The 16,700-nt window shown below is 35.4% G+C and overlaps 1 protein-coding gene across 4 annotated transcripts in view; it reads left to right on the top strand.

The window, feature by feature from the left end:
* LOC150088785 (SLIT-ROBO Rho GTPase-activating protein 1-like) overlaps nt 1–16,700 on the top strand; it is a 431,497-nt gene that overhangs the window by 343,391 nt on the left and 71,406 nt on the right. For all 4 annotated transcript variants that reach the window (XM_090369652.1, XM_090369651.1, XM_090369650.1 and 1 more), the window contains exon 4: nt 12,535–12,597. In XM_090369652.1, the coding sequence (XP_090225778.1) occupies nt 12,535–12,597 (63 nt within the window). The remainder of the gene's footprint in view (nt 1–12,534; nt 12,598–16,700) is intronic.

Genomic DNA, 16,700 nt, shown 5'->3' with positions numbered 1-16,700 from the left:
GGTAGGGTAGTTAATGGCAAGAATCAAGGTGTATTACTGCAAGAAGGCCTGGAAAAATTAAGCGGATTGGCCTAATTTGTGGAATTTGAGGTTTAACATTGATAAATGCAAGGTACTGCATATTGGCAGCAGTAATCCCAAAATAACATAAGCAACTGGGTGATACCACACTCCAGGTAGTAGAGACCAAAAGAGACCTAGGGGTAATTGTACAGGCTGACATAGAGTTCTCAACAGTGCAGATAAGTTGTTAGTACAGCACTGGATATTAATGGTTGGAATAAATTACCAATTGTAAATTGTAGAACTAGAGAGTTTATAGAAATTTAAGGAAAGTCAGAGATACCTGGATGGAATCGGTTAATTTTCAGCATATCTACCTGGTAATTCCATATTATATTACAAGGGCTGTTCAATAAAGAATGATCATAATTTTTTTTTTTTCACAACATACATTTATTAATCATCCATATATTGATGATCCTTTTCAAAGTTGTCCCCATTTGATGAAATGCACTTACTCCGACGTTTTTGTCATTCTTCAAAAACATGGTAGAAGCCATTTTTGACATGCATTTGAGAATCACCTCCGTGTCTTTACGACTTCTTCTTATGGTTGGAAATGTCTTCCTTTCAGCTCCTTAACTGTGGAAATAAAAAAATAAAAAAAAAATTGCTGTGTGCAAAGGCAGGGCTGTTGGGCAGAGGAGGAGGAACATATTTGACATTAATGCTGGCTAAGTATTTGATAAGTATGAGTAATGTGAGGTCTCGCATTGTTATGATTCAGCATCCTGTGTGCATTTGTGACAAATGTGATCCCACAATGTGCACAGTACAGTTCTGTGGTAAGGTCCCATAATGTCATGTGATGTGGCACAACATGCTGGTAAACCATTCCTTGAATATCAAAAAAAAAAAAAAAAAAAAGAGATGACTATAATCTTTCTTGTGCAGAAGCCACAACCTTTGTTTCTTTCAGTGTTGGTGATGATGTAGACTTCCAAACAGAGCTTTGTTGCTTACCCTCTGTGTAAAAATGATTATGAGCTGTGCTATATGGAAGCCACTGGTCATCCACCAGTATTACCTTGTGCAGAACCTCACCATCTTCAGTTACTATCCATTGCAGCTCTTGGCAAACTTGCTGTTGCTCAGGTGTTGAGTAGTCTTGGAACCTAAGGTACGCAAACATGTGTCATATATAAATGGTCATGGAGAATACCATTCATTCTGCCTACTGATATTCTCAACATTTCTGTCAGTTGTCTTACTGTTATATGATGGTCTTCTCTCATGATTACAGAAACAGTTTGTGGTTTCTGTGGTGACAGCAGTGGTTGGAACTCCAGGACCACTGATTTTTATCATTGAATCACATCCGTCTTTAAACATTCTAAACCAATGCTTCTCAAACTATCTGTGGTGAAGGACCAGTTTCTTTTATTTCCAATTCATCATGGACTGGTACTTTTGTAAAATACAAATTGTCGCAGACTGGTAACGGACAGATTATCGTGTACCAGTTAACAAACAGTTCATGGACTGGCACCAGTCCGCGGACCACACTTTGAGTAGCACTGTTCTAAATCATCCATGAGCTATGCTATATGGAAGCGTAGATTCACCATAAGCCTCTTTTAACATTTTATGTGCTTTAGCTGATGTTTTCTTGAGACAGGTGGGGGGGGAGGCATATAGATGTCTTGAAGTGAGAATACACAAAAGACATGCAACATGGTAGAATTGATAAATCGGGTATGGTTCCATGTCCTTCATTGTGGAAGTCCTTGGAAACATGAATCCACCTCAGCCTTTTCATGGATTCTGCATACAGTATTACAATAAAGATTCTGCATACAGTATTACAATAAAGAATCATGTTAGCACTATAACATGCTTGAAAACGTCCTTGGCCTATTCTTTTAGCATTGGGCCAAAGGAAATTTGCTAAACCAACGTTAAGTTCTTGTTATATCCATTTTTGGCTTACTCATTACTGTTTCTCTAGTTTTTGGATTAATGTTAGCAGGGGTTCATGTATAAGTTTGTAGCCCATACACAACTAACTCTAGAGAGGAAGTCTGAAAAAATTTCAAATAAAGATACTCAAAGCAATTTCTGCTTAAAGTTCACTCTTTTATTTTCAGTAGATAATGTAATTTATGCAGCAGACCCTGGGTTGGGAGATGTCAAACAGGGGAAGGGGTTGCTAAATTATGGGCTCCTAGACAGTTAGCTAACTTGTCTGTACATAAATTTGAGCCATAAATTATAAATCTTGAAAAGTTTAATTTAAATATCTGAATAAAAAAAAAAATCTGGAAATATTAAGTGTTTTCTTAATCTTAAAAAAGATAATTGATGAATACATTTATTACAGAATTTACTGGTGCAAAATATATGTTGGTTATGTGTAAATTATTTTAATCAAATATAATACAAAACTGTGGAATATCCCAAAGCAGAATTCTGAAGCCATGGTTTCAATTCAGCTGAGGGTCCAAATATTGAGGCTGCATTCTTTAAAGACTTGACTGAGAGAGTCATGTAATTTTAAATTGTTGATTTTAAATCATCTTATGATCAGTTAATAAGTGTGTAACTTAAAATAATGATTGTTATTAATTTTAAGATAAAATTCCTTTTATGAATTAGGTTTTTTTTCCAAATATATTTTATTAGACTAAATTATAATTTTATTAAAAATAATTATTCTTTTGAATTAAAAGCTCATTCCTAAAGAAAAAGGGAATCTATAAAAACCTACTTAAGTACTATACTTAACACCCATTAAAACTTAACTGTATATTTATTTCCTCCCTTGTTTGCTAGATTATTTATGAATTAGACATACTATTATTTGTTTTAACTGTCCTTGAGGAGTCCATGGTAATTATAACTTTCTTCCTTTGTAACTGTGGTGGCTGATGTCATCCATTAAATATGTAATTTTATCTTCTGAATGTGGCCAATATATTTTTATACCCTAACTTGCACTTTCCTCAACCTTGACTGCTGTTTAGTCTTGTTATAATCATGTTAGTAGCATAAGTTTATTATATAATCTTGTTATGAATTTTTTGTTGTGCTCTAAATATACATGTACTCAATGTTACTTAAAGTACACATACTGTGCTTAAATGGAAGTCTGTTTGCAAGGAATTTTTACAGTGTTGTATATCCTTCTTATATATATGTCATTCTGTTCAAAAATAGTCCCATATATTAAAATACAATTATCCAAGAACTGTCTATTAGAAATTTTTATTGTGCTTTGAATCTCTCTCTCTCTCTCTCTCTCTCTCACACACACACACACACACACACACACACACACACACACACACTTCATGTTAGTATAGCAGGAATGTCACTTATTTGGAGAGATCTGAATTCAAATGCCATTTGAAAGGAGGGCCCTATGCAGCAGTTGAGGTTGTAGTTAGCTGAGCTCAGGCAGAAAGAGGGTAATACCCTTCAGTTTGTGATTTTCTATCTGCACAGCATACAAATTGGCAAACAAACACTTATACCTATAATTCATTAAGTTCAGTTGGTTTTCAATTGTGAATATTTTCTCTTGTATTATGTGTTTGTTTACTTTTACTTTCCTGATCAATCATATAAAACAAATAATATGCAATGATTGTTTTGTAGGAAAGACATGATTTCCAGTGTGATGGAAGGCATTTAAGTGTTAGAGAATAGCTATAAAAGCATATTGCTAATTGAATAGAAAGTGTAGGAATAACACTTCTCCATTGCAAATAAATATGTTCAGCATAGGTTATAGAACAGAACTGTTTACATACTAGATAGAGGTAATTGGCTGCATTTCTGGAGCTGAAATCATTACATTATACAGGATATTTCATTTAAAGGTACTAGGGTCCTACCTTGTTCTTATTTTTAGGTTTATTTCTAGGGTCTATAGTTATTTTTATTTTATTTATTTATTTTTTTTTGGTATATTTGTATTGATATTTTTTATGCAAAAATTGGGATAAATATTACTGTTTCAGATTTACAATTTCTTTAAATTTGCCTTAACAACCACTCTTGTCAGTGGGAAAGTAATTCTTCTCACAATTAGTTTAATCAAAAAACATCATTGATGTACTTGTAAAATGAGTGTAAATTGATTTTTGTTGCTTTACAACTTTTTTTTTTTTTCTTTTTTAGCAGTTTTTTATTCGATATGGTGTTATTCAATTAAAAATATTAGTAATTTTATGTTGACTTATGGATAACAATGTCATGACACAGACCAAGAGATTCCCTGTGGATTGATAGTGATGGAATCCATATAGGATAATTATTAATTTGGAAGGTTTTGAGGAAGAGGGACAAAAATTGGTCTGTTTGTTTTACAAGTAGAACAAAATGTTATCTTTTCATTTTCTGATTAGCTATGATTGCATGCGCATTTCAGCCCCCCCCACCATATCTGACTATAAAATTTGAAATTGTACTACTTGGGGAATAGATTGTGCTGATCTACACCTTCTAGCAAATGGTCATTTGGTGGACACCTTAGATTCATATTACAGCTGCTGTAAATGGTACTACTGATGACATCCATACATCAAAAGAATAAATCTATAAAAAAACAATTTATATAAGTTATTATAATGGCATATTCAACCATTTTTTATCACATTCTAATTAATCTAAGCTGAAAGGTTTTGCTATAAAATCTCTATAAGCTGAAAGTGCCAGTAAGTATGAAGAATTGGTGCATAATGAACATTCAAAATGCAGGCAGCTAGTGGGGCAATGTAAAGTCCATGTTTACACATTCACTGCAGACAATATTATATTTTCAAACCAGTGTAATCAATGATAAAAACAGAGCATTTGCAGAACTTCTGGGATCTCTATGCAGATTGCTGAGGTTTGTGAAAATGCTTTGAAGACCACTGATCTAGACAGAACTTAGATATTTTTTAATTAATATATATCAAAAATCCTTGCCATAGGCTTTTTTTCCCTGTATTATCTGCCCTCTTTCATTAAATAAAAAACATAACAAGGTTGTAAAATCATCTGTCTCTTCCCCATCCCACTTATTAAAAATATTACAGAACTGCTATGAACTCTTACAGAATCATAGGGTTCCATGCTCATAGAACTGTAGGATTTTTAGTTCTTTTCTATATTACTGACTCAATAGAAATGGATTTCTCTTTTGCAGGGTGTTGAAAGTTGGTGTGGTTCATGAGCAAATTGCTAATGATAATCAAGAATCGTGAACTGAGATGTAAAATTAGAACAGTTTATGCACACATATTATAGACAGAAAAGTTAGTTAATGTACTATACTTGAATACTAACTGACTGCTGGATGAAATTTGTAACACTGGCAGTAGTGCAAGAAGGAAGGGAGTAGTCAGAACTACTGTAAGAGAAACTGATTTCAAGGAAACCAGTTAAAGAGGTGATATAAGCAGATGTAGGTAGAACGATCATTTTTATCAGAACTGACTGAATGAGTTTACTATGATGGTTCATGCTCAGATTGATATCAAACTACTGTACTTCACTTGTATTGCAAAACTTTACAATAGCAAAAGCATAAAATTTGGACTAATATCATCCATCAATTTAATTATTTTGAAAGAATGCAATTTTCATTGAAAAGGCCTGGAGTCAGGAACTCTGTAATTCATCTGTAATGCTACTAAATAACACTGACTCGAATCTGTAAAACGTCTTTATTATGATAAAATAAAATAAAATACATGCATACTGATTGTATAACTATATGTTAAAATATTAAAACAAAATAAAATAAATGTCATATAACAAGAATAAAATTCAACAAAATATATAAAATTAAAAGCAATAAAAATAAAAAAGATGTGTGGTACATATAGATTGTTGGTCATCCTGCAACCTTTAAAAAAAAAAAAAAAAAACTGTATTTTAGTGGTTTTAAACAATTATTATCGCTTTTTATTTTATATATTTTATGGAATTTTATTCTTGTTATACAACATTTATTTTATTTTGTTTTAACATATAGTTATACAATCAGTATGCATGTATTTTATTTTATCTTATCATAATAAAGACGTTTTACAGATTCGAGTCAGTGTTATTTAGTAGCATTACAGATGAAATGCAATTTTTCATGAGTGCAGGATAAAAAACTGGATAATAGAACAAGTGAAAAAACAAATATAGCACAAGAAATTTCAAGCTATAAGGAACTGGATAAATTATGTAACTCATAATGAACAGAAAACAGTTTTTTTTAAAAAAATTAATAAAATTAATTAAAAATTTCTATTAATTAATAGGAATTAATTTTTTTTTCAACAAACAAAGATAAAAATTTTATAATGAAAACAGCATTAGTAGAGGCATATGTGCAAGAAAGCAAGCTTATTCAGCATTAGCCAAAAAAAAAAAAAAAAAAACCTCCCATTTCACCCCCCCTTTTTTTTTTTAGGAGCATTAGCAACTAAGGCCATATTGCTCCGGAATATGCTATGGTCATTCCCTGACCTTTCCATATCCTCCGTATTTGGTGGTGACAGGCTCGAACCCCGGTCTAATCAAGAAGCATGTGATATGCACTGCTGCTCCTTCCCACCTGGCTACGGAGGCGCCAGCAACTAAGGCCATATTGCTTCAGGAATATGCAGTGGTCATTCCTTGATCTTTCTGCATTCGGTGGTCATGGGCTCGAACACCAGTCTAATCAAGAAGCGTGTGCTGCGCATTGCCGCTCCTGCCCACGGAGGCGCCTTCACCCCTCCATTTTCCAAATCCTGTCCAGCTCAGCCTTAAATTTATTTAGGCTATCAGATTCCACAATAAAAGATGGAAGTCTGTTCTACCAATCAACTACCCGCTGGCTAAAGGCAAATTTCCGCACATTTATTCTACAACTGTCTTTCCTCAATTTGAAACTCTGTCCCCTCGGGTTCTTAATCTGAGCAAGAGAAAGAATCCCATCAGCATTCAGCTTGCTCAATCCATTCAAGGCCTTACACACCTCAATCAGATCACCTTGCAGATGCTGCAATTTGCAGAACTTAAGCCTTTCTTGGTAAGAGCACCCCTTTGTTCCCCTCACCAATCTTGTTGCCCTTCTTTGTACTTGTTCTAGCAACTCTACATCCTTCCTAAAATGAGGCCTCCACACCTGTACACAGTGCTCTAGATGTGGCCTGGCTATTGTCTTGTATAATGGGATAATCAACTCCCTGTCCCTACTAGCAAAATTCCTATATATCGTTGACGACGCTCCATGACCTGCCCGCAGCCCATCTGCACTGTAAGCGAACTTCCTATTTGACTGCATAATTAGCCCCAGGTCTTTTTCACTTTCCACTTCCCTGAGTGTAGTACCACACAGTGTTACGTTTCTCTTCGGTTATTGCTACCCGTATGTGGTACTTGGTATTTGTCAATGTTAAACTTCAGTTGCCACTTCTCAGCCCATTTGCCCAACTTATCTAGAACCAGTTGGAGTAGCATACTGTCATTAATCCTGCCAACATTTGTATCATCTGCAAACTTGGACATTGAACCTGATATACCTTCATCAATGTCACTGATAAATATACAATACAAAAATGGGCCCAACACCGAACCCTGGGGAACTCCACTAATAACATTTGTCCACAAAGAGCAGTGTCCACTGATTATCACTCTGTCATCTCCCACTCAACCGTCCCTTTATCCATTTTAGAAACTTACCCTTAATACCATGCCTCTCCAATTTGTACAGCAGTCTTCCATGTGCAACAGTATCAAAAGCTTTCCTGAAATCCAAGTATATGATATCAAAATTATTTTTGGCACTCAGTTCCTTTGTGACCACATCATAGTATCCAATCAAATTGGTCAGACAAGACCTCCCTTTAAATGCTTCTTTAACCAGTGATTCCATTATTTTCCCCGGAACACAAGTTAAACTAACAGGTCTACAGTTATTTGTGTCACCTTTTGAACCCACTTTGTGAATTGGTGATACATTTACACACCTCCAGTCCATGGGGAACTCCTCCATAATTATGGCTAAGGGTTTGCTTACTTCCTTTGCTGCCTCCTTTAATGTAACTGGATAGATCCTGTTCACCCTAGGTGCCTTTTTTATGTTTAATTTCAACAATTTCTCTTCCACTTTGCTCTCAGTTATTACAAAATCACTTAGCTCCCTGTTATAGTTTTGATAACCTTCTGGCACTCCCCTCATTGAATAACTCCTCATGCATGAATATAGATGCAAAATACACATTAAGTTTATCAGCTACCTGAGCATGATCATCAATAGTCAACCCATCTATGTTAATTGGTCCAATCTGATTCATCCCTTTCCTTCTAGAGTTTACATAAGTAAATAACTCTTTGCTGTTTTTCTTTGCATTCTTTGCTAAGGATTTCTTGTAATCTGCCCTCGCCTGCCTAGCCTCCTTTGCAACTTGATTGCAGACTAGTTTATATCTGCCATAGGCTTCTGTGTCACCTGATACTTTACATGCATCCCGTACATTTTTCTTCTCTGCCTTGAGCCTCATTAGTTCATATGACATCCATTTAGGCCTAAACATTGAACAGTATTTCTTAGTTGGAATGAAATGCCTAGTAGCCTCCAAAATTAAGTCCTTGAAGGCTTCTCATTTAGAATTCAACGTTGGTAACATCATCAGTTGATCTCACTGTACAGAATTTAAAAACTGTCTGAGACCCCTGTAGTCACCTTTACAAAAGCCATAGCACTTCCCTTTAGCCTAAATGGTAGTTACATCTTTAAGTAATTCCCGCATCAGTACATTGGGATCACTGTCACCCAGTGGTTCCTTTATTTGCAAATTCTTATTGCATGAATAATCACTGCGCATAATCAGATCAAGAGTGTTGCTCCCTCTGGTTGCCTCTCGAACATGTTGCTGTAGAAAAAAGTCATCCAATAAATCCAAAAAAGTCTTGCTAGTGTGCGAGTGACCAACCCACAAGTTCCAGTCAATATCTGGGAAAGTTAAATCCCCCATTAAGAGACATTCTTATTTACTGGCACACTATTTTTCTGCATAATGCTCATTATACTCATCAGATTCATTAGGCCTATAACATACGCCTACTCTCATTTTTCCTTTCCCAGTGCTTATGTCACACCAAACAGACTCAACATTGCATTGTTCACCAACATCAATTGGATGCACTTCCTTAGATTTTGTGTTTCTTAACTAACAGAATAATCCCTCCTCCCTTCCTGTCCTGTCTATCCTTTCTGTGCACATTGTACTCCCCAAATTCCAATTCTGCACTGCTTATATCTGTGTGACACCACGTCTCTGATATTCCGACAATATCTGCCTTTGATGTCTTGACTAGCAGTTCAAGCTCATCAAATTTATTAACTGTACTCTCAGCATTGGTGTACATGTAAGTATACATGCACCTGTTCCTACTCTTAGTTACCCTAACACAGCCCATGTATTTACTTGTTCTAGTATGACTCCCAACATTCCTGGAAATCTCCATTACCTTGCTTTCCAGGCTGTTGCTCATTCTATCACTTTTGCCTCTGCCAGCGGCCACTGTTAACTTTTTAGTCTTTGTATCCCCCTCCCAAGCTAGCAGTTTTTTGACCCACCTAACACTGCCTTGATACCATCAGCAAATATTCTTGCACCCTTTCTGTTTAAGTGTACCCAATCCCCGTAGAAACAGTCTCCAAGCTGAAAAAAATTCTACCCCTTGAGCCTTGCACAATCTCTCCAGGGCTGAATTGATTGACAAGGCTCTCATCATATACTCCCTCCTATCTTGTCTGGGCAGAATTGCAGACACTTTCACATTATTATTATTATTATTAGCCGTATGGTGCAAGGAAGTCTGAGGCTTATGCTGCACCAGCCAAAAAAAATTCCCAAGTTACCTTGAGAGAGAGAGAGAGAAAAAGAGAGAAAGGAATCACCAAGAAAGAGAAGATTGATTATATCCAGCTCAGGACCTTTGGTATGCCAAGCCCATACCCACCAGATGTAAGCCCATGGGGTTACAACCCTAACTCGCGACTTTTTTTCCAACATTGACCTGTACTTGTTGAGTAAATCTGCAGATCTCTTATTCTTAATGTCATTAGTTCCGTGTACAACAATATCACCTTTTGTGCCTTTAAAAGATGATATCTGCTCTACATCATCAACTACACCATCAAGAAGCTAGGCAAGACCAGCTTCTTGCCTAGTACACTGGTATGCAAAACTTAAGGACCAACACTATTTCTAAAGGTTACAACCACAAAATCTTTACTTAAGGTACTCTTTACTGATGAGAGTAGTTTCATTCTCAGTAGTGATTCTGAACTTCAGCTAATCTGGCGAGAGATTGGCACACAGTATCACCCTGCAAACATCACTGAAAGGGATCGATATGGCAGTCGAGGTGTTCTTTCTAGGGAGACATTATCTTGGATGGACATACACAAATTGAGATACTGGAAGGCAGTACTGTAACCGGTGCTCGCTACTGTACTGAGGTAATCCTTCCCCATGTGCGTCTGTTCTGAGGTGCCATTGGCCCCGAGTTTGTGTTTATGGATGATAACGGCATTGCACTGCAGCTGTTGATATGCTTCTGGAAAGTGAGGGCATTGTTCATATGGATTAGCCTGCCCGTTCCACTGATCTAAATCCCATCGAACACATATGGGAAACTGTGGGGAGATGCCTAGCAGCATGTCCACAACTACTAGAAAATGTTCGCCAGCTGAAGATGGTGCTGACAAAGGAATGGACGATGTTACTGCAAGAACTTATAAACAACATTGTTCTAAATATTGACAGGTGGTACAAACCCTGCATCGACTCTTGGGGTGGCCATATCTCTTACTGAGGACCACCTCTTCCCTTTGTTCCATCTTTGACAGTGATGCATCTGTATCATGGCAGCCAGTGCTATGTTGCCATTTTTGAATAAAGTCCCTCTGTACCGTCTTGTTTCCGTTGTTGTGTTGATGTTGTTTCCTTCGTCATTTCTGTACCTTACGAGGTTCCTTTGGTATGCTATTCCGATAACCAGGCCACTCCTATGAGAAGCTACAGGTGAAAACCTGACTGGTCCTTAAATTTTGCACATCAGTGTATATTCCCCGTCTTCCTGACAATAGAGTCACCAACAATAACTAGTTCCTTTGGGACCAGCGCATTCTGCCTTGGAGGTTGCCTGATGCACAGGAGTAAGCAGCCGACCGGGCTAGCTGGGTGGGTAAAGTGCCTGCCTGGCAACCCAAAGGTCGCGGGTTTGAATCCCGCCTCGGGCTTGGATCACAGTACTGCAAAAACCGTGGGAAGTGCATTATGGCCACAGAAGCCAATGCGCCAACAACTAAAAAAACAAACAAACAAACAAACAGGAGTAAGCTCTGTCATTGAGCTGGGCAGCTGAGAGCTTGATGGGCCCCTCATATTAATTTCTTCAAGGGCATTTACTCTACACCTCAAGCTCTCATAGACGCCTATCAGAACACTGAGTTGGCACCTAATTTCTCGATACTCTAGACACCTAGCACACACAAAGGCATCCTCCTTTGCTAGATCGTGTCCTGTTTTAGAAAGGTCAGCAAACATTTCACATTTCACACATTTTTTGAGACTGATGCGTTGGAGATTCATCCCCTTCGTTTCTCCACAGAGTCACAGCACTCTCGCTAGTCTGTGATCTTTGCTTCGCAGCTCTAGTCTGGGTCATGATTTCCGTTTAAATACAATTTAATTAACAATGAAATTTAATAAGATTAATAATATTTTTGATTAATTGATAATACTATAATAAGCTAACAGATTCCTAATACAGTTCTTCGTATTATGCTATCTAGTTTTACTTACGCTATCAGTTCGAGATATATATATACGTTACGCTATTTATTATTGAATACAATATTGCTGCTAGTTCAACAATATTGGCGCCAACACCGGGAGTCATAACTTCTAAAAATCACTGTTAAATTCAAAATAAGAAGCTAACGAGTGCTATTAAAAGTATTTAATATCTCTGTAAAATACACTGTACTATGTTAATTAACAAAGTATACGGTAAAAATTAAAAATACTTATCCCTCTACAACAGCCAAAAATTCAGTATCCAGTTGACACCATAGAAATAGTTGTGCCCTTTAGGGACATGTGTGATGGCAGATTAATAAGTTATTGAAATAGGGGATAATTGAAAATCATTAATATATGTGATTTTTCACACAACTGAAAAAGTAGCTTATAAAAAAAAGAAAGTTTACTGTTTGTCTCAGTCAGTTTAAGATGTTACTGTCCAGTAACACCTTAAACTGACTGAAACAAACAGTAAGCTTCAGAATAAGTTTGTGAAGAATTTTTGCAGTTGCAATAGCAGATAATAATAGTTTATAGAGCTTTAATTGGAATAATGTAGCCGTATTATTGGATTTTGAGGTTATTATTATTAATGCTTATTATTTGAAATGGTTTTTTGCTATGATTTAATTTATTGTACTGATTTGCAAATTCAAGATAGGACAATGAAGTTTTTTCTTTTCAGTGCCGAGAGATTGGAATGGAAAGTCATGAAGAACTGTTGAAAGTACTTCATGAGCTCCATACAGTAAGTACATACATTTTCAGTTTATGAGGACACTTCAGTCTAATTTTGTTGTGTAGTTAATTATGTATTTATTACATTTATTTTCATCTAGTTGCTACAATTATGATCTGTGAGTGTGTGTAAATGAGTTACTGAAACTTTTAGGAAAATGGCTTTATTCTAATTTTAATTAATCTGCTATTTTAATTTTATTGGGTGGTGCAAATTAGATTAATGTTCATTAACTTAGTTTACACCAATGTTTCACAAAATGTTTAAACTTACACCCCTACTCTCTAACATTCTTGCCAATGGTCACGTACCACCCAGACATTTCTACTAATAGTGATTGTGGTGATTTTTATGCTCTTAGTGATTCTTACCCTACTGTAACTCATTTTAAATGTATTTGAAAATTGTTGTTTTTGAAGCGCTAGCTGACTCTAATTAACTAATACTTGTAAACCCTGTTAAAATAAAACAGTTTAATTATATGATAAATGTTTCTCTGCATTATATTTTTTTCTCTTGGATGCTTTGTTCCCTCCCAACAGAAACTAGCCTGGGCTTTTGTTCACTTTAGAAATTACATTATTATCCATGCATCAACCTAAAATTGCTAATGTTGTTTAGAATTACACAACATCAATAAAAAGATATGAATCTGTTATTCATTAAAAATTAAAAGGCACTATAACCAGTAGTAGGGTGACCACCCATCTCAATTTTCATGGGATAATCCTAAAAATGCATTTAAAATAAAATCCTACATCCCAAAACTGGGTTGAAATGTCTTACAATTAGCAAATGAACTTTTTTTTCCCCATAAAAATCTAAATGTCAACACTGTTTAGCTGCCACACTAAAGGCACACTATATCATTATCTGCGCACTAGGTACTATCTGTCCTCCCCCACTCTGCACATACTTATTTTCTGGCCATTGTTACTGCTCTTACTACTTTACATTCTCTGGTAGTGAATGAACTAAAATTAAGCTTGCTGTAGTTTTAGGCTAGATTTTGTAGGTGTATTTTTTAGTTGTGTAATCATTTAACATTTAAGTTTTTACCATTGTGGTAGTGCTTACAGGACAACGTGATTCTTTCAAAGAAATCTAAGAGAATGTGTATTTTTCATAATGAATATTTGGTAAATATGTGTGGTTAAAACAACTACCTGACGATAACTCAAGGGCATTTTGAAAGGTATATAATAAGTTATTTACTATATCTCATGGAGGAGAAAATGATATTAAAAAGCATGCTTCTGGAACACAGCACCAACAACTCCATAATCAGGTTATCTACATTTATAACAACTAACTAAGACAGTAATGCCGATAAAGTTATGGCTGCTGAGCTGACTCAAATATATCATGCTGTACAGCATGACCATTCCTACAGATCATTCAACTGTGGAATAAAATTAAATGCTTTTATATTTAATGACAAAATATCCAAAAAATATCTTGTGGGTGTATAAAATGTGAAGCGAGTAACTGAAGTTTTAACACCAGCTTCTGTAAAGGAAATCATAAATATGCTAAATTTAAATATGCTTGCAGGATATGCAAGCAGACTCTTCCTTTTTATTTTGTGGAAAGTGATGCTTCAAGCCACACCATACCAAACTGTTCCCGATTGCATTAAATTATTAACTACCAAAACACGGTGTAGAAAATAGTCCTAGATTTTTATGATGATCCAGATGAAACATCAGCTGGGATATCTAAACAAATTAAAAAAAAAAAAAAGACTCCTAAAAAATTCATTAAGCATTGATATAATTTCTCTTACTCTGGAGACAATGCTTATGTTAATTTTGCAAAGCAAATTTGGTTTTCCAGAAAATAAAACTACTAAACCCAAATATTCAACGTGCTGATTGTCTTGCACATATTTTACACAACTGTGCCAAACAAGCTGATGACAAAACTACAGATTGATATTGAAAGCCTTGTTGTAAAGATATTTAATCACTTTTCTTCTGCAAAACAATATTTCACTTCCTTGGTGAAAATTATGAGAATTTATTGTCATGGGAGAACTAGATAGCTAACTTTATACCCTGCAGTTGAAAGGCTTGCTAAATGTTGGCCTGTTGTTAAATTGTATATTCTATCATTAGGAGGGGACAATTATCTTTGCCAGTTTTGGAAGTACTTGGAGGTGTGCAAGAGTGATGAGGCAGCCAGAGAGAAAACGTTTGTAATACCAGCATACTATGCCTTTCTCAAAAATGCACTTTTACCTTTCCAGTGCACCATAAAAGAACTAGAATGGGGCAATATTACAGTACCAGAGCTGTATCTCCTGATGGAAAAATTGAGAAACAAAATTAGCCAAAGAAAAGAAGATGTTATTGGAGTAGAACAGAGATGTTAAAACTTGATGAAAAAAAGTTCTGTTTCTATTAAGAAAGACTTTCTTGCCTTTTATGATCAATCCCTCAAATATTTGGAAAAGTGGTTTGATTTCTTTGATAACAATTACCTATATAAAATCCAGTTTTTATTACTGAAAAAGGAAGCAAGATATTCTGACTTCAAAGCAGTTGTATTTTTTAATTTGAAGACATCTATCAACTTGGATGAATTATACAAAAAAATATATGTATAATAAAGCCTACACTTGCATTGTTTCTGAACAACAAATCCAAGAAAACTCTAAACTCTTTCTGTTAGTAATAAATGGCGTCAAATTGTTCTGGTGGCAGGCAGTGGACTTTCAAATGTTGTACAGTTACTCTCATTTTTACTATCCATTCCTGTGTGCAATGCTTACATAGAGAGAGTTTTCTGCATTATGAACTGCTATTACTGGAGAAATGAATGCAATAAGAGCATCATGAACAAAAAGTAAAATTGTGGTGTAGATGAATTATAAATATACTCGTAAGGAGTTTTATACATTTGTGCTTTAAGGAAAAGTATATCCTTGAAGCAACAAAGTCAAACAAGAAGTATGTTTTTAAATTCAAATAATGAACCAAAACTGGTAAACTGAACATTGATTTTTGATTATTCATAAAATACAACAATATCTTTCACTTTTATGTGTATACCAGTTTTAATTGTCTGTATTTTATTGATTAAATAAAAATATTTTAGTTCTTGTGTTATTTTTTTTTCTTAAAAAAATCCCTAATTCTTACATTAAATAATATATACCTTGCAATAATAATTATCACATTTAAACTAAAGTTAAATTGCTACAACAACAAAACCTTGTACTGTATGTTATTGCCATAACTTCCCCCATATGCTGGCATATGGGAGATGACATCACTGGAATGTCTTGCAATACAGAAGTGAAAAGGTTGTTACCCTAACCAGTCTTTTCAGAGTTATTTTGGCGCATCATGAGGCAACAGGTAGCACTATTTAGCAACCTTATGTTGAATAGTGAATAATATATCAAGTAATGAATAACAATTTTCCCTTTTTTGGTGGTGTTATTCAATTAAAAATATTATTAATTTTATGGTTACTTATGGCTAACAATGTCATGACATAGACAAAGAGATTCCCTGTGGATTGATAGTGATAGAATCCATATTGGATAATTATTAATTTGGAAAGGTTTGACATTATGTAAAAGCTGGCAGTTAATGGATTTCTCCATTACTTTAGGGGGGGGTTGAAGAAGAGGGACAATAATTAACCAGCCTAACAGCTTACTTTCTTTCTTCTGCCCATGGTTTCCTGATAGGATGGATGTCTTATGGACTGCCTGCACCTTTTGAGAAAAATCCCCACGACAAAGGTAAATAAAGCCAACACGAGAACCACAGGAAACGTCGGCTAACTTACGTAGAAAATTAGTTTCCTGGTACTGCATTATAGCGCTGCTCACTTGGTAAACAGACGGTAGGTGTTATCGATCTGGAGCAGAAGTCGAGAACAACGATATACTGATTGACAGGTAGGCATGGCAAACGATGTGCTGATTGGTGCGTGAACACAACAGATGATAACATCAGTTTAATATCATTTGCCCTAATCTCAGAAGCACTAATGGTCACTTGTCTCAATGGTAACTTGCCCTAATTGAACACTTTCCATAATGGTGAAAAAAGGTCAAGTTACCTCCACTTGAATCCCATGGGAGCTTGAACCCCTCC

The sequence above is a fragment of the Mastigoproctus giganteus genome, chromosome 3 (genome assembly GCF_048544385.1).
Source record: "Mastigoproctus giganteus isolate SK-2022 chromosome 3, ASM4854438v1, whole genome shotgun sequence".
Taxonomy (NCBI): Eukaryota; Metazoa; Arthropoda; class Arachnida; order Uropygi; family Thelyphonidae; genus Mastigoproctus; species Mastigoproctus giganteus.
Note: the sequence above shows the minus strand (reverse complement) of the source record. Positions and strands in the feature narration are given on the sequence as shown.